Source organism: Papio anubis, chromosome 3 (assembly GCF_008728515.1).
Source record: "Papio anubis isolate 15944 chromosome 3, Panubis1.0, whole genome shotgun sequence".
Lineage (NCBI taxonomy): Eukaryota > Metazoa > Chordata > Mammalia > Primates > Cercopithecidae > Papio > Papio anubis.
Window position 1 is genome coordinate 146600221 of NC_044978.1, and position 22470 is coordinate 146622690.

The window sequence follows — 22470 nt, forward strand, 5'->3', positions numbered from 1 at the left end:
GGCCAGGCTGGTCTCGAACTCCTGACCTCATGATCCGCCTGCCTCAGCCTCCCAAAGTGCTGGGATTACAGGTGTGACTCACCGCGCTTAGCACTGCATGTTCTCTTTTTATAATAAATTCATGACCATCGGAAGATACCAGTTTGACATACATGGCATCAGGACCTTCACAGCCACCACAGGTTTTCTCCCCTTCATTGTGTGTATTTATGAAGCTCACTTTGCTTCTACAGGGCCACTCTTGTGGCTAAATTTAGATGACAACTCAATTAGGTCACCTTAGTTCTCTTCCACGTAGTCTATGTGATATACACAGCCTCTGTTTTTTGAATAGTCTGGGATTCCTAATAGCATGGTGGGTACATTCCCATAGGGGCGTTGCAGTCTCAATGTACAAATGCTTATCAGGCCTGTTCTTGCATCAGGCTGACTAATGTCTCTTTGGTCAAAATAAGTCACCTGGACTGGGCACGGAGGCTCATGCCTGTAATTCCAGCATTTGGGAAGGCTGAGGCAGGTGGATCACCTGAGGTCGGGAGGTTGACGACCAGCCTGGCCAACGTGGTGAAATCCTGTCTCTACTAAAAACGCAAAAATTAGCCAGACGTGGTGGCGAGTACCTGTAGTTCCCAGCTACTCAGGAGGCTGAGGCAGGAGAATCTCTTGAACCTGGGAGGCAGAGATTGCAGTGAACCAAGATCATGCCACTGCAGTTTAGCCTGGGCGACAAAGCAAGACTCTTTCTTTAAAAAAAAAAAAAAAAGTCACATGGCCAAATCCAGAGTCATTGTGGGAGAAGACTATACAAGGTATATATATGAGAAGGCATTGTATCATATAGCTCCAAGATAGCCCTGAATGATCCTTATTTCCTTGTATTTACTCCGTACAACACTGAACAGGGCTGACCTGAGTAACCAACAGGCTGTGGTAGAAGTGACAATGTATGCTTTTCAAGGTTAGATCATAAAAGACTGCCACTTCAGATTTGCTCTCTTGGATCTCGCACCAGGGGAAAACCAACTAACTGCCTTTTCACTCGAGCTGTCAAGAAAGGCCCATGTAGTGAGGAACCGAGGCCTTTCAACAACAGCCAGTGTCAACTTAGAACCGTAAGAATGAGTTACCTTCAAAACACACCCTCCATGCCCAGTCAAGCCTTCAGATAACTGCAGCCTTGACCAGGTACAGCCTCTTGAGAGATTCCAGGCCCACACAACTTAGCTAAGCCACTTTCCAATTCTTCAACTACATATGATAAATGTTATTGTTTTAAGGCACTGAGTTTTGGGATAGTTTATTAGATAGCAATAATTTAAAAATATTTTTTAGCCTGGGCAACATATGGCAAAATCCCATCTCTACAAACACACAAAAGAAGTACAAAACTTAGCCAGGTGCGGTGTGTGTGCCTGTAGTACCAACAGCTCAGAGGGCTGAGGTGGAAGGATCTCTTGAACCTGGGAGGTAGAGGTTGCAGTGAGCTGAGATTGTGCTACTGTCCAGCCCGGGCGGCAGAGCCAGACCTTTGTCTTGAACTCCTGGGCTCAAGCAGTCCTCCTGACTTGGCCTCCCAAAGTGCTAGGATTACAGGTGTGAGCCACCACACCCAGCCCTTCTCTATCTTTTGCTTCATAAACCCTGGTTCTAGCTTATTTGGATTTATCTAATTTCTCCAGATGGAAATATAGATGATGGATTTTTCATTCTTTCTTTTGTAAAATACACATTTAAGATTATAAATTTTCTTTAAGTACAGTGGTAAGTGCATCTTATGAGTTTTGGTAGTTCATATTTACATTATAATTCAGTTCAAAATATTTTCTTATTTCCATTATGATTCCTTCTTTTATCAGTCATACTTTCCTAACTATTTAAGGAAGAAATAAAACCAGCCTTACTAGCACACTTTTGATATACTGCAATAGAAAAAAAGAGGGATTACTGCTTATTTTGTTTCAAGCCAGTATAATTTAGTACTAAAACCTGATACGGTTGTCTTTAGAAGTTATAAGCCAGTTTCTTTCATATAATTACAAGTAAATAGAAATAATGTAATAGCAAATAAAATATAATACATAAAGTGTTATGACCAAGTTTATTAAGTGTTAATTCACAAGGCCCCACGATAGGTTGTCTGCAAACTGAGGAGCAAGGAGAGCCAGTCCAAGTCCCAAAACGGAAGAACTTGGAGTCTGATGTTTGAGGGCAGGAAGCATCCAGCACGGGAGAAATATGTAGGCTGGGAAGCTAGTCCCGCTTTCCCTTTTCACGTTTTTCTGCCTACTTTATATTTACTGGAAGCTGATTAGATTGTGCTCACCAGCTTAAGGTGGACCTGCCTTCCCCAGCCCGCTGACTCAAATGTAATCTCTTTTGGCAACACTCACACAGGAACACCCAGGATTAGTACTTTGTATCCTTCAATCCAATCAAGTTGACACTCAGTTTAAGACACACAGATTAAGTAAACTATGATTTATAATTAGAGAATAATTTTTAAGGTCTGGGGAAATTATTGTGATTTGGTATATAAAGAATTATAGTTATTTGCATAATTACAGAGAAAACAGGCCAGCATAAAGTACACAAAAATGTGAATAGTAGTTTCTGGAGTTGATAAATTATGGATTTTTCTTTTATTATTTTTTTCATGATTCTTTGCATTTTATAATGATTCCAAGGTGTGTGTTGGTTAAATTTATAACCATAAATAACAACAGGTTAATTATACTTAAATATTTTAATTAGAAATACAACTGCATTAAAATTATTCTAAAATGCCTTTTTTTTTTTTTTTTTTTTTTTTTTTAAAAGACAGTGTCTCTGTCACCTGGTCTGGAGTGCAGTGGTATGATCTTGGGGCACTGCAATCTCCGCCTCCTGAGCTCAAGGGATTCTCCCATCTCAGCCTCCCATGCAGCTGGGACTACAGACACATGCTACCATACCCAGCTAATTTTTGTATTTTTTGTAGAGACAGGGTCTTGCCATGTTGTCCAGCCTGGAAAATGACTTTTTATTGTGAAATGTAAAAGTCATTAAAGCATTCAATGAAATAGCAATTTTAAGGAGCCTAAACAATGCACCTTTAATCATAAAATATAAAAGAAACATAGTCAATGATGTTGCCAAATATCAAATGAATATTATTGTCCACATGGGGCCAGGGACTACCTGGGCTAGATTTAAAATGAGTAATAAGAGGCTTAAGTTCTTCATAAATGAGGTGCTAGTTCAGATAATGTGTCTAATAAGTTGATACTTGTTTATGGGTTTTTTAGACTAGCTGTTTCATGCTTGTGATCTTTTCTGAAATTCTTAAATGAAGATTTATAAAAAGTTGACTGAATTGTCTGGTGGCCACTGATTGCTAATGGAAATGACTTTTTAAAAAAAAAATTACATCCTCCACTGATTTCTAAATGCCAGGAGTTGATTATTTTGTGTTTTTGTACATTTTTACAGATGGTAGTGAAAACTTTTATGGATATGGATCAGGACTCAGAAGATGAAAAACAGCAGTATCTCCCACTAGCCTTGCATCTTGCATCTGAATTCTTCCTCAGGAACCCCAATAAAGATGTGCGTCTCCTCGTAGCATGTTGTTTGGCTGATATCTTTCGTATCTATGCCCCGGAAGCTCCATATACTTCCCATGATAAACTTAAGGTAAATACAGTCTTTTTCATTTTATTATATTTTTCATTCACCGCTGTTCAGAAGGTATACTTTTATTTTTATATTTTACCTTTATGAACATAGGTTTCATATTAGTCTCTTCATCTTAAGGATATATCATAAGTTGCAAAATTATTCATTCAGTTAGTATTTCCACAAATAACTGGGTTAGTTGGTTGTTTGATTTGAAGCATAGAAAGGTGTAGTTCAGAACTAGTCCCTGTGTGCCCAAATCCAATTTTCGGGTTAATACATCACAAAAGCCCAGATGGCTATGTTCCAGGGATAAATAGCAGATTAATGATACTTTTTAAAAATAATAGCATACCAGAATTTACATATTCATATGACTATTTTCCCCTATAAGTTATTCAGCATGCAAAACTATAGCTCATCTTGGTCATTCTGCCTTTGTTCAAGTGTTTGTGGAACTCATATTGATCTCTTGAGGAGATTTTGTATTTTGAATAATTTTATTCTTGGCAAATTTTAATCCTGTAGGCTGCTTTCTTTAAAAATAGTCCTAAAATTATTTTGTATTATATTGATACTACTGTGAGTTAAAACTTCTAAAGAAAGCTTATTAAGAAATGAAAGACTATCATGAAACATAGTACCATTGGACTAGTCTTGCCTTTTTACGCACTCAACTTCGTAGTCATACATCAACTTCAAAACATTGGCTAAAAATTACTGTTTACTTGCAGGAAATAGCCGATCCGATCTCGGCTCACTGCAAGCTCCGCCTCCCGGGTTTATGCCATTCTCCTGCCTCAGCCTCCCGAGTAGCTGGGACTACAGGCGCCGCCACTACGCCCGGCTAATTTTTTGTATTTTTAGTAGAGACGGGGTTTCACCGTGTTAGCCAGGATGGTCTCGATCTCCTGACCTGGTGATCCGCCCGTCTCGGCCTCCCAAAGTGCTGGGATTACAGGCTTGAGCCACCGCGCCCGGCCGAGAATTTTCTTTTATTGTAGTTTGTACACAAATAATAAATTTACATACTATTAGTGTGTTGTGAAAGAAAAGTATTTGTGTCTAATATGTTTTATTTTTTTTAACAGGACATATTTTTGTTTATTACCAGACAGTTAAAAGGTTTGGAGGATACGAAGAGTCCACAGTTTAATAGATACTTTTATTTATTAGAGGTAAAAAACCAAAAACTTTAATAACTGTTATATTATTTCACATGATAGAAAATTCTTCATGTTAACTTTGTAATGTAAAATGAGTCTTTTTGTTTTATTCAAAGCCTATAATGTCTTTTACATTTCATAAGGAAAATATTATTTTATTTTTCTTCCTATCCTGAAGAGATAAAGTATATTCTGATGGAAAAACTGTAGATTATTTGAAGCTATGCCTTTTGTTTGTATCTTTCTATTTTTATTATTTTCTATTCTAGAAACAGATTTTTTAACTGCTTCTTAAATTTTGTGTGTAAATATATCTACCAACTTAAAAATATTGAGTATTTTTCAGTTTGAGAAAATTGATGCCATCAGGTATATATCTTTTTCAAGTCAGAATATGTGATTAATTTAACACTTAAAATTTTATATGTTGAGTCTTTATAGACTTTAATATGTTTCTAACTAAAAATTAATTTTTACTGAATTTTTATTATATAACTATTCTGTTTATATATGTATAATTCAATAATTATTTTTATTTATTTAAGAATTTAGCTTGGGTTAAATCATATAACATCTGCTTTGAATTGGAAGATTGCAATGAAATTTTTATTCAGCTTTTTAGGACTCTCTTCTCAGTGATCAAGTAAGTTATTTTTCAAGCATTTCTGCTTGTCTCTTTTTCTTGATTTATATATTCAGATGTTGTATACTCTACATCTACACTAAGATATTTCAGAGTTATAAGGAATTGTTTTCCTTAGAAAACTTAACATGAAGGGGAAAGTAAAAATTCTGTTGTCCGAACACTGCCTTTGACCACCTACTACCATTTTAAATTATGCTATCAGTTTACTGGTTGGCCCTTCAGTGCCCCAGTCTGTCCTGGAGGCTGTGGACCAGTAGAGAAGTATAAAGTGGTGCTCTTGTTTTGAAGGAACTTAGTATCTAATAGAGGCAACCACATATGGTTGTAAAGCAAATCCTCTGAAACCTTACATTAATACAATGAAGTATTAAGTTATGAGGTAGAAATTATGCATATCATATGTACCATTAGTGCTGGGAGACATAATAGCTCAGTCTTTAAGCTCACTAACTTTGACAACTTCATATTCTAGACCTAGAAAAAAAGTCTTAAACATTGCCTAAATTGGCCTTCTCTTTATAGAAGTAGGGAAACTAATCCAGAGCCAGGAAGTGTAGTGGCTTGCCCAAGGACCAGTTGCTGAACACGAGGCTCAAATTCTGATTTTAGCCCATGTTTTTTGGTTTGTGATTTTTTTTGTTTTTGTTTGGTTTGTTTTTTGTGTGTGTGGGTTTTTTGTTGTTGTTGTTGTTTTCTTCTGTGTGGGTTGTTTTGTTTTGTTTTTTTGAGACAGTGTTTTGCTCTGTGTCACCCATGCTGGAGTGCAGTGGTTCCATCTTGGCTCACTGCAACTTCCACCTCCCGGGTTCAAGCAATCCTCCTGCCTCAGCCTCCTGAGTAACTGGGACTACAGGTGTGTGCCACCACACCCGGCTAATTTTTGTATTTTTAGTAGAGACAGAGTTTCGCCCTGTTGACCAGGCTGGTCTCAAACTTTTGACCTCAAGTGATCCACCCACCTCAGCCTCCCAAAGTGCTGGGTTTACAGGTGTGAGCTCCTATGCCCAGCCTGGTTTGTTTTTTGTATAGTAAATCAAGTACTGCTATGAGATGTGTTCTAGAGCATTACATTATATATAAACATATCTCACATACGTTTTCTAGTAGTCACATTAATAGAAAATAAAAACAAGTGAAATTCATTTTGATAATATATTTTATATATTCCACTGTATCCGAAAGTATTTTCATTCCAACATGTGGCCCTCGTCATGTTTCACATGTTCACCAGCCATATGTGGCAAATGGCTTGCATATTGAACAGCACATTTCCAGAGTTTTCTGGAGATTTTTATGAATGCTGTATCGTATTTTCTTTTTCCTTAGATGGAATGGTAGGATTAGACATGATCCTGAAACAAACAGGAAAGGATCACTCCAGCTTGGCATAGGATAGAAGCTTGTAGAAAGACAGCATGAGAAAAAACTTCCTGTGGCATTTGACTAGCAGTAAGCCTTTAAAGTAAATGATAGAACATATAAACCTTACCTTTGTGTTTGTTAGCTTTTGCTGCATTACAAAGTAACCTAAAACTTGATGGTTTAAGACAGCCACCATTTTATTTAGCTCATGATTCTGCTTGGCAGTTGATTTTATTTGGGTTGGATTTGCACCTGTGTTTGTAGTCAGTTGGCAGGATATGTGGCCGATACCTGGCTGTTGGCTGAGGTGGGCTGAAGTGATAGAACTGGGTCACATGTCCCACCCATTCAGGAGGTCAGCCCAGGCCTCTTCATATGCTGACTAGGTTCAAAAGTAGCAAGAAAGGGCAGGCCTCACTGTGGAAGCACTTGAAACTGATTCTTGGCCTTATAGTTTATACTTTATTGATTTTTCATTTGTCTGTCTGAAATTCTTTAAGAGATACTAGGATGACATTTTCAGAAAAACCTTCTAGGTATTGAAAGCATTTTAGATGAAACTTTTGATTTTCAGTATTGGTGAATTAAAACTTCTAGTGGCAAGGATACATCAATAATTGCTTATATTGGCTTATGCATTTGGGGGTATTTAAATAGGTTTTTATCTTAATTTGAGGAATTGATTAAGACCTAAGGTGTGGGAGTTGAAAAAAATGGCTGCCTTTATTATCATACTTTTTGTTTGTTTCCTTAAAATTTTATCACCTTTAAAAATCTGGGGCATGTAAGCAGAAGTGTCCTTTCTTTGAAGTGGACGTGTGTGTGTGTGTTTTGAGACAGGGTCTTGGTCTGTCACCCAGGCTGGAGTGCAGTGGCATGATCATGGCTTGCTGATGTCTCGACCTCCTGGGCTCAAGTGATCCTCCCATATCAGCCTTCTGAGTAGCTGGGGCTATAGGGACACACCACCACGCCTGGCCAATTTTTAATTTTTTTGTAGAGACAGGGTTTCGCCACATTGCCCAGGCTAAAATTGACATTTTTATTAGGCAGAATTTAATTTACTCTTGGAATCCTAGTTGTATAGAGACTTAATTTATTTTAAAGGTCTTTTTTTTCCTTTTCCTTTTCTTTTCTTTCTTTCTTTTTTTTTTGATACGGAGTCTCACTCTGTCGCCCAGGCTGGAGTGCAGTGGCATGATCTCTGCTCACTGCAAACTCTGCCTCCCAGTTTCAAGTGATTCTTCCACCTTAGCCTCCCCAGTAGCTGGAATTCCAGGCGCCCGCCACCACGCCCCACTAATTTTTGTATTTTTGTAAAAACGAGATTTCACCATGTTGGCCAGGCTGGTCTCAAACTCCTGATGTCAGGTGATCCACTCGCCTCGGCCTCCCAAAGTGCTGGGATTACAGGCGCGAGCCACTGTGCCTGGCCTTTTTCTTTTTTAAAAAAATGTGAATTGAGGAAAACATAGTTTATTAGAAATTAGGTTTGTGTTTGTTTTTATAAAATACAACAATACCTTACAGCTGTTGTAATAGTCAACAAAAGGAGAAAGAAAATAGAGCCCCCCAAATTTCTCTGCCGTTATTGGCACTGTCCCTCAAGTGAAAATCCTTTACATGTGAGATTGTTGTTTTAAACTAGGAAGTTTAATTTCCTATTGGAAGCTTGAATTCTCTTATTCTTTTCCTCTTCCTCCTACTTATTCTTTTTTTTTTTTTTTTATAGCAATAGCCACAATAAGAAGGTACAAATGCACATGCTAGATTTGATGAGTTCTATCATCATGGAAGGTGATGGAGTTACTCAAGAGTTATTGGACTCCATTCTTATTAACCTCATTCCTGCACATAAGGTCTGTAAAGTATGAAGATATTAAAGGTTAATATTTAACAGTCATGCTACACATAAGAATGAACAATTGTTTTCAGGCCATTTGCAATCCCATGTAATTGTTCCCATGACCATTCTCCACCTCAAATAAAATAGGTTAACATACGTTAGTCTTGTGGCTATTATTTTTACAAAATATATTGATTAACATATCATGTAAGAGTTTCATTCAAGAAATTGAATACGGAACTGAAAATGTTTCGTATTCACACAAATAATCTGAGAATTGTAAGGGGTTAGGGGTGTTGTCTTTTTGGTTAATTGTGTTTGGAAAAGAAATGTATTTCCTCCTTATTAACATAGATGTGACACATAGGAGTTTGGATTTCTTTTCAGAATCCATATCGTACCTTTTTCTTAGGTACTCTCAGAAAAAGATTTGGGCAGAAGCTGTATGGTTAATGTTAAGAAGAAAAGGATGATTCAGAGGTGTATCATTCTTCCCCATTTCCTTTTTCTATTTATCTCTACCAGATCCTCCTAAGAATCTGAAGGACTTGGCTGCCCTCAGGCTCCACCACTGGGCTCTACTCAAGCCTACCCCAGTGTTGCCCTCCTGCTCTTTTCTTCTAATGGTTCAATAACCTGTTATCAGACATTAGAGGAAAAATATGTACTCATTCACAGAAAGATATAATTAATTTTAAATTATTGAGTCTAAATATTATTTACATTTTATTCAAATGTAGTTTATAAAATTCTGAGACTGTGGCAAAGTAGAGTATATTTTGGCAGATTAAGACAGTATATTTGGTTTTTATATGCTAGGTAAGTAGGTTGGTGGTATGTTTTTGGGAAGGGGTCTCACTCTGTCACCTAGGCTGGAGTGCAGCGGCACAATCTTGCCTCATTGCAGCCTCTGTCTCTTGGGCTGAAGTGATCCTCCTACCTCAGCCTCCCAAGTAGCTGGCAATACAGGCATGTGCCACCATACCTGACTTTTTTTTTTTAAGTTTTCTTTGTAGAAACGGGATTTCGCAATGTTTCCCAGGCTTATTTCAAACTCCTGGGCTCAAGCGATCTCCCGCCTTAGCCTCCCAAAGTGCTGAGATAACAGGCATGAGCAACCACACTGGGCTTGAGAGAATTTTTATTAGTAGTAGGAAATAGACTTCTTTTAATAAATAGAAATGTTAACTTAATTTTAAGCAAATCTTGTCCTTTGCCAGTGAAATAAAAGTGTAGAGCAGGGGGTCAAGAAGCTATGGCTTGTTAGTCAAATTTGGACCATTGCTTATTTATGTAAGTAAGATTTTATTGGAACACAGCCATGTTCATTCATTTTCGTTTTGTTTATATCTGCTTTCATGCTACAACAGCAGAGTTGTGTAGTTGTAGCAGTGATTTGTATGACCCACAAAACCTAAAATATTTACCATGTGGCCCTTCATAGAAAAAGTTTGCCGACCCCTGGCCTAGAGTGTAGGGTTTCCTAGCCTCATTTTGGAAGAGGTGTGAGATGGTGGTGAATGAATCTGTTTGGTCCAGAACTTCAAGATATAGCGGTGTTACTCGGTGTTATTCAAAACAAGAATTCCCTTTTCAGGCATTTAAAAAAAATTAAATATATATTTTCTAAGGTCCTTCTCAGATCCTTTAATTTATTTGAGTATATTGGGACTCTTTAAGCGGAAGCATATTATTCAGCATTTCAAAAATAAAATTGATCAGTAACTCTGTTTATTTGAAACACTTACCAGGTCTACTCGTCTCCAGATCAAGCATTGATTAAACAATGAAATAATTGAGCATGTTGTGTTAGATTGGGGAGTGTATGTGTTTAAGATACATGGGTGTAGTTGTCAGTTTACATTGGTTAACACATAAAAACCAAAAAGCATTAGGTCTATTTTGAGTTTAGTAAAACTTAATATCGGGTTGTGCTTTTGCTAACTAATCCATTTTAGTTTTTGATTAATAAATGAGTTTGATTTGCGACATCTGCATTTAAGACCACTTGACTAGAGGATATTTGCAAAACCTTGAAGAGAATTCAGTTATTTTTATTTTTGCTTCGTATTTTAGTGAAGAAAAATTCGTATTTTATTACAGATTTGAAGACTACAGTATTCTAGTGTTGCTATCTCATAAATTAACAAATTCATTTGTAACTTTCCACGTTTTTATTATTTTTCAGAACTTAAATAAACAGTCCTTTGACCTTGCAAAAGTGCTATTGAAAAGAACAGTCCAGACTATTGAGGCATGCATTGCTAATGTATGTATTTCTTTCTGTGTTCATTCTATATTTTGTAATTCTTAATCTTTTGTACTAATTTATTAGAACCTCTTACATAGAAGTTTATTTAGCTTATAAATGTAGAAGAACTTATGTCCAAATGTGACCAAGGTTAGAGAAATGCAGCATAAGCTTCATGATGTTGTTTTTAAAGGGTGGATGTTACTATAAGAAAAGTTGTCTGCAACTCCCATCCCCTTATCTGCATTTGTATTTATATTTATTTCATTGTCTCCCAGATGTGCTGATCCTTTCATTTTTTCTCTACATCTTTATCCTTGGGTCTCTGTGTCTCTCTTTATATATTTTCTTCTTTGTGTCTTTTGGGTCATTCTTCTGAAGTCCTCTAATGTTTCTTCCTTTTTTTTTTTTTTTTTTTTTAAGATTACAGAGATTTATTTAGAAAATTGGTTGTTTTGGCTGTTGTTTTTGGCAAACATTTAAATACTTTGAGTAATGAAAGATTGTGATAGTTGCTATATAGTAATAGTTTAAAAAAACTGTACTGAGGAATTTGTTCTGGGTTTTTTTGTTTTTACTAAAAAAGTTAATAATTAGGAAAAAAAGTTTGCAATTTCACTACCTTATAACAACTAATTCCATTGTACATTTGCTCATATTTATAACTATTTTCCCACATACTTTATGAAAAAAAAATTTTTTTTTTTTTTGAGACGGAGTCTTTCTCTGTCCCCGAGGCCGGAGTACAGTTGTGCAATCTTGGCTCATTGCAAGCTCCACCTCCCGAGTTTACGCCATTCTCCTGCCTCAGCCTCCCGAGTAGCTGGGACTACAGGCTCTCGCCACCATGCTCGGCTAATTTTTTGTATTTTTAGTAGAGACAAGGTTTCACCGTGTTAGCCAGGGTGGTCTCGATCTCCTGACCCTGTGATCTACCCTCCTCAGCCTCCCAAAGTGCTGAGATTACAGGTGTGAGCCACTGCACCCAGCTACTTTATGTAAAATTTTTATTGTCTTACTTGTATTTACATATTTTGACATTCTTTTTAAATATATAAGAATGACTGTAAATGTTTCTTGATATGTATTTCCTTATTGTCATAGATTTAGGTCTTTTCAGTGTTTCTTTCCTTTCCTAATCATCTTTGTGAATCTTAACATTTATGTGTTGTTGAATTATTTTCCATGGATAAAAATACAAAGAGGCTTTTAATTTAAATGTTACCCTATTAGTATTGCTTGGATTGCTAAATTAATATTTAAACAGATTAAACAATAATGGTACTAAAGAAGTGTCTGTCTTCAGCCTTGAATACATTTCTCAATTCTCAGAAATAACCATCCCCAATAGGTTTTCTTATATCCTTTCAGAAGTAGTATTCTATGCTTTTTTGTGTGTGTGTATGCATATATTTTGATAAAACTGTCTTCTTCATTATTTTCAACGTCTGCATAGTAAATATGAATTTTTTGGTATTATTCTTATGCAATGGGAATGATTTCTTTTTCCTTTTTTTTTTGGAGATGGAGTCTCACCTTGTTGACCAGGCTGGAGTGTAGTGGTGCAGTTTCAGCTCACTGCAACCTCTACCTCCCAGGCTCAAGTGATTCTCCTGCTTCAGCCTTCTGAGTGGCTGGACTGCAGGCGTGTGCCACCACACCCTGCTAATTTTTATATTTTTAGTAGAGATGGGGTTTCAGCATGTTGGCCAGGCTGGTCTTGAACTCCTGACCTCAGGTAATCTGCCTGCCTCAGCCTCCCAAAGTACTGTGATTACAGGTGTGAGCCACTGTGCCTGGCCAATAATGAGCATTTTCTAACTCTTAATTTATACTGCTTTTCAAATTATGTTACTACCAGAAATGTATGCTTGTTTCAGTTGCGTACAATTGCCCCCTGAGACATTTTAAAAATTGAATTATTCTGCATTTGTGGCGGTCATGGTGTGCAATGCTGGTATCTTCTAATCTGTGCTCTTGGCCTTGTATACTCTTTATTTCCATCTAGCATTTAAAAAAAAAATCAGTTAGCTTTTGTATTACCAACTTTTTGTTCTTTTTGTCATGTGAGCCAAAACATATTTGACTTTCTCTGAGTATTAAAAGAACCAACCCAACAACAACAAAAAATCCTTCCCCTTTAAATACTCTTTATTACTAAACTCATGGAAACATTATTCTGATTTTTTTTTTTTTTTTTGAAACAGGGTCTTGTTCTGTCCCCCATGCAGGAGGAGTACAGTGATGTGATCACAACTCACTGCAACCTCGACTTCTTAGGGCTTAAATGATCCCACCTGCCATGGCCTCCTGAGTAGCTGGGGCTATAGGCATGCACCACCACGCCCAGATAATTTTTTAATTTTTGTAGAGTCAAGGGTCTCACTGTGTTGCCCAGGCTGGTCTCCAACTCCTGGGCTCAAGATTGTCATGCCTTGGCTTCCCCAAAGTACTGGGATTATAGGCGTGTGCCGCTGTACCTTTGATTTTTAAAAAAATCAAAGGTTGAGGCCAGGCGCAGTGGCTCACACCTGTAATCCCAGTACTTTGGGAGGCCAAGGCTTGTGGATCACCTGAGGTATGGAGTTTGAGACCAGCCTGGCCAACATGGGGAATCCTTGTCTCTACTAAAAATACAAAAATTAGCTGGCCGTGGTGGCGGGTTCCTGGGGCTGAAGCAGGAGAATTGCTTGAATCTCAGAGGTGGAAGTTGCAGTGAGCTGAGATCACGCCACTGTGTTCCAGCCTGGGCGACACAGCCAGACTCCATCTCAAAAAAAGAAAAAAAAAAAATCAAAGATTGAGACTTTGTAATATTTCTCTGCTACAAGGAAATTTTTCTAAAATCCTTTGTAATGAACTACACAAACGGTCTAAATTGTTTTAATGAAAACAAAGATTCCTAGAAAAGTCCTTATTTGAAATATACCCAACAAACCAATTTTGGTTTTTGCTTTTCTCCTTGTAACATTCATGATTTGATATTATTAGGAAATTATTTCTTCCGCTGTTTAGATGATTGTCCTATTGTATATTAGTAATCACACATGTATTTGTATCACCTCCTTCAATTGTATGTGTAAAACCTAATTATATAGTTTATAAAAATGTTTATAAAAATGTATCCATGTTTTTAAGTGAACTGGATGTTTTATTTTTGTTTTTAATATCTCTTACAGTTTTTCAATCAAGTCCTAGTGCTGGGAAGATCATCAGTAAGTGATTTGTCAGAACATGTATTTGATCTGATTCAGGAACTTTTTGCTATAGATCCTCATTTATTATTATCTGTCATGCCACAGCTTGAATTCAAACTAAAGGTAAGATTGACCAATTTTCTTTTCTATTTTGTTTTTCATGTTTTTCTTATTTCTAGAGCAAGTACAATGTAAAATTGACCAATTTTCTTGCCCTTTAAACTTTCCAGGAAAAATGTATACCGCATAATTTTTCGGTAACTGCAGAAGAATAAAGTATGACTTCAGTTTATCTTTTTCTTTGTTTTTTTTGGACGGAGTTTTGCTGTTGTTGCTCAGGCTGAAGTGCAGTGGCGCAATCTCGGCCCACTGCAACCTTCGCCTCCTGGATTCAAGCGATTCTTCTGCCTCAGCCTCCCGAGTAGCTGGGACTATAGGCGCACACCACCATACCCATATAATTTTTATATTTTTAGTAGAGACGGGGATTTGTCATGTTGGCCAGGCTGGTCTCAATCTCTTGACCTTGTTATCTGCCCACCTTGGCTGCCCAAAGTGCTGGGATTACAGGCATGAGTCACCATGCCTGGCCACAAAATTATAATACTTCTAATTGTTAAATATCTCCTGATAATCACAGTGACACAAGCAATAGATAGGAAAAATGGTATTATCTTAGAATTTTTTTTTTTTTTTTTTTTTGAGACGGAGTCTCGCTCTGTTGCCCAGGCTGTAGTACAGTGGCGCGCTCTTGGCTCACTGCAAGCTTCGCTTCCCAGGTTCACGCCATTCTCCCGCCTCAGTCTCCAGAGCAGCTGGGACTACAGGTGCCCGCCACCGCGCCCAGCTAATTTCTTTTTGTTTGTATTTTTAGTAGAGACGGGGTTTCACCGTGTTAGCCAGGATGGTCTCGATCTCCTGACTTCGTGATCCGTTCGCCTCGGCCTCCCAAAGTGCTGGGATTACAGGCTTGAGCCACCGCTCCCGGCCTATCTTAGAAATTTATAGTACATGTTGGTATTAAATGGTATCCATTATTAGGTAGATATGTTTTAGAACATCCAAAGATTTTAAATGGAATCCTAATATGGTATTGCTTACAATTTTATGACCTTTTCATGGTACAGATTAAGGACAGAAATTTGACTGTCCTAAAAATAGTATATCTATTTTTTATAGACAACTGAGCAAGTAATTTGTAATTCTTGCTCCTTTGATATTTGTAAAAGTTTAATACTGCCTTGAAGTCTTGGGCTCAAGTGATCCTCTTGTCTCAGTCTCTTGAGGAGCTGGGACTATAGGTATACCTCACCATTCCTGGTAAAATATATATATATATATTTTTTTTTTTTGGTTGAGAGGGGTTCTCAATATGTTGCCCAGCTGGTCTCAAACTCCTGGCCTAATGCAGTTCTCCTGTCTTGGCCTCAGATTACTGAGAAGGCATGAGCCACTGAGTCTGGTCAAGGAATGTATTTTGACTTTTACAAATAGCAGAGGGGCGAGTTTTCAGTTAGTTTTACTTCTGTGGTTAATAGATGTTAAATGTCACCTCGTTTGAAATAATCACCGATCTACTAAAATAGTTACTTGCTATTAGAATAAAATTTCCATATATTATTTCATATTTAAGGGACAGATTACTTTTTCTTTAAGAAATAAATCATATTGGCTAGTAAATTGAACTTATTAGAAGGTTGTGCTACTCTGCATTATTGTCACCTTGCTTGAGAAAAATTTTGTCAAAGAAAATCAGGCTGGGCCAAGTGCCGTAGCTCATACCTGTGTAATCCCAGCACTTTGGGAGGTGGAGGCAGGCAGATCTCTTGAGCCCAGGAGTCTGAGACCAGCTTGAGCAACATGGTAACACCCATCTCTACAAAAAATACAGAAATTAGCCAAGGATAATGGCACACACCCATAGTCCCAGCTACTCAGGAGGCTGAGGTGGGAGGATGGCTTGAGCCTGGAAGGTGGAGGTTATAGTGGACTGAGGTTGCTCCACTGTACTCCAGCCTGGGTGATAGAGCCAGACCCAGACCTTGTCTCACAAAAAAAAGAGAAAGTAAATCAGGCCAGGTGTGGTACCTCATGTCCATATAATCCCAGCATTATGGGAGGCTGAGATGGGAGGCTTGCCTGAGGCCAGGAGTTCAAGACCAACCTTGTCAACGTGGTAAGATTCTGTCTCTATAGAAAAATAAAAAATTAGCCAGGTGTGGTGATGCACACCTGTATGTCCAGCTACTCAGGAGGCCAAGGTGGGAGGATCACTGGAGCCCAGGAGTTCAAGGCTACAGTGAGCCATGATCATGCCAGTGTACTCTAGCCTGGGCAACAGAACAAGACTCTACCTCTTTTTTTAAAAAAATCATTTTTGTCATTTATAATTAAAATAATACTTGATGTAATTTTCATTTTTACATTGGTTAAGTGTGCCTGTTTTACCCACAAAACCCCTGTTCTTGAGCGTTAAAACATTCATAAGGAAAATATTTTATCCTGTGGTCTTTATTTTTCTATTTTTACTTCTCTTTTGCCAAAAATATTTTGTTTATTGGATATCTGGTATTGCTTTAGCCACATATTGTATGTGAACACCTAAAAAAAAAAATTAGCAGTTGCTTTTAGATGTTGTGTTTATTTTCCTAGCGAATATGATTTTTGAAAAGTTTCACACAACATATGGTTTCAGAATAACTTATTTTACATTAAAGCGTGGCATCACCACTGAAACTGAAACAGAATTTTTATCGCATATACTGTTTCAGGATAAGAAAATAAGAGACTCTTACTAGAAAACAATGAAGTTTTGCTTTTTTATAGTATTTAAGTTGACCTTCAGATCGTCTTTTTGATTCTTGGGCTGCTATTAAAATGAGTTTCCACGAATCATGAAATTCTGTAGTATCGTATTCACCAGTCAGTAGGGGATTCTTCATTAAAACTTTGTATATCGGCCAGGCGCGGTGGTTCATTCCCATAATCCCAGCACTTTGGGAGGCTGAGGCGGGTGGGTCACAAGTTCAGGAGTTCGAGACCAGCCTGGCCAAGATGGTGAAACCCCATGTCTACTAAAAATGTGAAAATTAGCCGGACACAGTGGTGGACGCCTGTAATCCCAGCTATTCAAGAGGCTGAGGCAGGAGAATCTCTTGAATCTGGGAGGCAGAGGTTGCAGTGAGCTGAGATCGCGCCACTGCACTCTAGCTTGGGAGACAGAGCAAGACTCCTCAAAAAAAAAAACTTTGTATATCAAAACTTGAATTGATGTGTATTTATGTTGGAATGTAAATTGCAGATTTCCTATAAAGTAAGCTTATTAGGGTGGTAACTGTAGCTTTGTCCTTCATAGACGTTTTTATAGGGTTCGTAATGTTAGAAGTGAATTATATGTCTGTATTTACAATGTCCATAACCAGTGTATAGAATGCAATTAATCAGTGAAGTAGACATAAATTAGCAGTTGAGAAGGTGTGAAATAAGAGCAAAAACCCAGATGATCTAACATGAAATCAAATCAATTTCTGCATAGTAAATGAGGACATATGATATTTTAAACTTCTCACAGTTATAAGCAGAAATATGAAATTGTATCTTCTTGAGAATGTTTCAAGATATTTTCTGTAATCTGATGAATAAAGCTCAAGCTTCACTTTCTGTTTTCCCTTCTTAGAGCAATGATGGAGAAGAGCGATTAGCTGTTGTTCGACTTCTAGCTAAATTGTTTGGCTCCAAAGATTCCGATTTGGCAACACAGAATCGTCCTCTTTGGCAATGTTTTCTTGGACGGTAAGAGAACATATAATTCTGATGTTTATATTTTGGAAAATAGTCAGTAGGGTGCAGTCCACCTGATTAAAACTATACATATCAGAACTTCCTTTGATAGATGTTGGTTTCATTGTCATCTGTGTTGCCATCCTTCTTATGAAATAAATTGTAGGAAAAATTTTTTATGGAGAAAGCTTAGTATTTTATCTGTGTAACACTTTTTAACTTCTTGTTAAAATAATGTCATGGCCAGGCCTGTTGGCTCATACCTATAATCCCAGCATTTTGGGAGGCTGAGGTGGGCAAATCACTTGAAGTCAGGAGTTCAGGAAACCAGCCTGACCAACTTGGTGTCTCTACTAAAAATACAAAAATTAACTGGGGGTGGTGACCGGCGCCTGTAACCACAACTAGTCAAGAGGCTGAGGTGGGAGAATCCTTGAACCCGGGAGGTGGAGGTTGCAGTGAGTTGAGATCGAGCCACTGCATTCCAGCCTGAGTGACAGAGTGAGACTCCATCTCCAAAAAAAAAAGAAAATTAGAATACATAGACAGCATTGCAGTATATTCTAAGTCTTAAGATTTTTAAATCATGAAGCTGAATACATACTGATCCAAATTTAAGAACCTGTGCCATTTGTCAGCCTACCAACTTTTTCATTTACTAGTGCTTGCCTTTTGGGTCTGTAACTTATCTGAACACACTGTATGCTGTTTTTTAACTAATTTGGTATAATTGTACAATTTTTAAATGGAAAATATTATTGCCCTTAACTCAGATAGTTTTTAATGTTTCTTCTCAAGAGCTTAGAATGACTGAATTCTATTTGGCTTGGTAGTAGTGTTGACAAATTTATGAAATTCATTACATTCCTCCTTGCGTTCCATTTACCTGTTTTGCTTTTAAAGCTGATTGGAAAGTAGATATTTACTATTAATATTCTGGAGATGTTTGAGATTCCCCATTATTTAGTTCAACTGATTCAGAAGTTGGTGCCAGAATTTTTCTTGATGTAAATTCACCACAATAGTTCTCATACTAATACTAGGTTCTGAGAAATCCCTGACAAGGCCATAATGCTATCTTAGCAGTTACTTGCCCAGAACATGCCATTTTGAAGGCCTTATAGGAATAAATGCTAAATATTTGAATAGCTAAATGTGACTCCATGAGAATTTTGAATGGTGGGAATGAAGCAACTGCACTTTCAAAGTTGTGGGGGAAGGAATTCCCTATCCCAGGATGGACATCAAATATTTTTTGTAAATAATTTAAGCAAAAATGCAAGGCTTCATTTTTACTTGGGTTACTTATGAAAATGGTATCACCCATAGTAGGTTTCTGACACTGATTATTTTACACTCACTGCTAACTGTAGTGGTGTCTCTGATCCATAGAAACAATTCATAGTCTGCAGTATTATTTTCCATAATTATAACTTACATATTTTCCATAATTAAGTGTTTTGATACTTTGTAATTACTTGATCATTAATAATGTATAATTTTTCTCTGCCAGCTAGAGAATTATAAATCCTAAATGCAAGATTTTATTAAGACATGAAAATTATATCTGGGTAAGAAAGTAGGAGGCCATAGACATTAAGACATTTATTAAACAACTTTCTTTTACTTGGTTATTTCATGAGATCATTTCAAAAATAAAAATATTTCCAGCTATTTCAGATCACATTATTTATCATTAATCAGCATATTTTAAAAGTTGCCTAATAATCTATTTTAAATTTGAGGGTTCCTTACCTTATCCTTAACATGTGCATTTTTGCGTCTACATATTGTGTTGCGTGTTAATTGAATTCGTACACATACTAGACCTTTAAAAGAGCATTGTAATACAAGGTGGTGCTGGCCAAAAGAAACTGACGTCAGGCAGTGCAACACACATTTTTTTTTTTTTTTGAGACGGAGTCTCCCTTTGTCGCCCAGGCTGGAGTGCAGTGACATGATCTCTGTTCACCGCAACCTCTGCCTCCCGGGTTCAAGCAATTCTCCTGCCTTGGCCTCCCGAGTAGCTGGGATTACAGGCACCCGCCACCGCGCCTGGGCTAGTAACACATTTTCTGCACTCATCTTTGAACTTCCAGATCTGCCCCTTATATATGGTTTGCTCTCTACCTCAAGTTCCCCAGTGTTTGTCTCATATAAACCTTTTGTCTTGTTTTGTTTTGAGACAGGGTCTGTTACCCAGGTTAGAGTGCAGTGGCACAATTATGGCTCACTGCAGCCTCGACCTCCCAGGCTCAAGCAGTCCTTCTACCTCACCCTCCCGAGTAGCTGAGACTACAGGGGAGTGCCTCCACGCCCAGCTAATTTTTGTGTTTTTTTGTAGAGACAGGGCTTTGCTATGTTTTCAAGGCTGATCTTGAACTCGTGAGTGCAAGCAGTCCACCCACCTCAGCTTTCTGAGTAGTAGCTGGGACTACAGGGGCATGCCACCATGCCTGCCTAATTTTTGTATATTTATAGAGACAGGGTTTTGCCATGTTTGCAAGGCTGGTCTTAAACTCGTGGGCACAAGCAATCTACCTGTCTCTGCCTCCCAAAGTGCTGTGATTACAGGTGTCAGCCACCGTGCCTGGAATCTCCTATAAACTTATTCTTCAAGAAGATTTTGTGTGTTTTGAATATTTTTACTTTGTAGCATAATATTAAGCTCTCAAATTATAACTCCATAAAGTGTATAGTTTGGTTTGAGGGATGTGTTTGTTTATACTGTTTTTTGTTAGTTTTAGCATGGTAAAGAAATTCTGTTTGTGAAAATGTTTTTGTGAAATTGTGTTGTTTCACCTTGTAGTGTACTTTATATTCTTCCTCCAGAATACCTTAGCTCATAACAAATTATCTAATCAGTAACTATTGTTGTGTATAAGCATTTTCATGTTAGATATACCTGATTTGAGAATAATTTTTTTGCCTTAGAATTAATGTTTAGCAATCTTTTTCTATGTAGATTTAATGACATTCATGTTCCTGTGAGATTAGAAAGTGTGAAATTTGCCAGTCATTGTTTAATGAATCACCCAGATTTAGCGAAGGATCTCACAGGTAAGTTAGCTGGTTTATTAGAGATATTAGCATAATCATAAAACCGTTTTGTAGATACAGCTTGTGACCTAACTTCACTTTCCAGCTAGATTTTAACTCTAGTATGGTCTCGGGTTTTCATTTGTTGTACACTAAGAAATGATTTCATGTTCATGTAATAAAATTACACTTAAAATCTTTTTATTTATTTGTTTGTTTAAAAGAAAGGCTTTCAGTCCTGGGCTCAAGTGACCTCTCACTTTGGCATCCCGAGTATTACAGGCAGGTGCTACAATGCCCAACTTAAAATCTTCATATTTTAATCCTTTGAGATTTTTTGAAAATCATAATTTAAGGAAGTAGCGTATTTCTTAAGACATTGGATTTGGGTAGAAATCATTAAGTCTATTTAATTAAATATAGTGGCATTTAATAATAAGTGGGAACACGATTATCTTCTGCACTAGACTAGAATTTTTCATTCTTTTGAATCTAGAGCATTTAAATCTACCTGTTTGGTAGCAGCACATAAGTGGTTTTATCAACAGGCTGTTATTTACCAAAAAGAACAGGGGAAACAACATTTTTTTGTTTAGATTTAGTTTGTATTATAAATTATTTAAGAATTTTTAAAGAGATTATAAAATAGTCTGGATTTTATATTGTGTAATTTGCAGGTATATACCTATCAGTTAAATTGCCATAAGCATTTTCACTGTTTTTCTTTTAAGCCTTTTAATTTGTAACTGAAATTCAAACTGACATAGATCAGATACTGCATTGTGAATTGACTTTTCCAGGATAACTGATGAAAATACATTATTAAAATGTAACTATAGGCGTGGTGGCTCACGGGTGTAATCTCCTGCACATTGGGAGGCCAAGGCAGGTATATCACTTGAGGCCAGGAGGTCAAGACCAGCCTGGCCAACATGGTGAAACCCCATCTCTACTAAAAATACAAAAATTAGCCAGGCATGGTGGCAGATACCTGTAATCTAAGCTACTCGGAGGCTGAGGTACGAAAATTGCTTGAACCTGGGCAGCAGAGGTTGCAGTGCACCGAGATCACTCTATTGCACTCAGCCTGGGTGACAGAGTAAGACTGTTTCAAAAAAAAAAAAAAAAAGAAGTAACTATAAAGTATTTTATTTTATTTATTTTTTGATACAGGGCCTCACTCTGTTACACAGGCTGGAGTGCAGTGGCTCGATATTGGCTCACTGCAGCCTTGACCACTGGGCTCAAGTGATCCTCCCTCCTTAGCCCCCCAAGTAGCTGGCACTGCAGGGCCAGGCCACTACACTTCTGGCTAATGAGTTTTTTTTATTTGGTAATTTTCATGTAGATGGGGTTTTGCCATGTTGCATAAGCTGGTATGAACTCTTGAGCTTGTGTGACCTGCCTGCCTCAGCCTCCCTAAGTGCTGGTATTACAGTTGTGGGCCACTACACCTGGCCAACTTTGGAGTTTTAAGTGCAGTTTTGTGATTACAGTAGAGTACTGCTGCTGTAAAAATAACATGATTT

General features: G+C 37.4%; 1 protein-coding gene across 7 annotated transcripts in view; it reads left to right on the forward strand.

Moving 5' to 3' along the window:
* PDS5A (PDS5 cohesin associated factor A) overlaps positions 1-22470 on the forward strand; it is a 168338-nt gene that overhangs the window by 51221 nt on the left and 94647 nt on the right. For 6 of the 7 annotated variants that reach the window (XR_002522017.2, XM_021938383.2, XM_021938386.2 and 3 more), the window contains exons 3-10: positions 3469-3672; positions 4746-4832; positions 5366-5463; positions 8561-8687; positions 10863-10943; positions 14105-14245; positions 17799-17914; positions 20850-20962. Coding sequence is in view for 6 of the 7 variants with exons in the window: in XM_021938383.2 (XP_021794075.1) it covers positions 3469-3672; positions 4746-4832; positions 5366-5463; positions 8561-8687; positions 10863-10943; positions 14105-14245; positions 17799-17914; positions 20850-20962 (967 nt within the window). In the remaining variant the exon portion in view is untranslated. The remainder of the gene's footprint in view (positions 1-3468; positions 3673-4745; positions 4833-5365; positions 5464-8560; positions 8688-10862; positions 10944-14104; positions 14246-17798; positions 17915-20849; positions 20963-22470) is intronic. The other variant, XM_021938385.2, reaches the window with a different exon arrangement.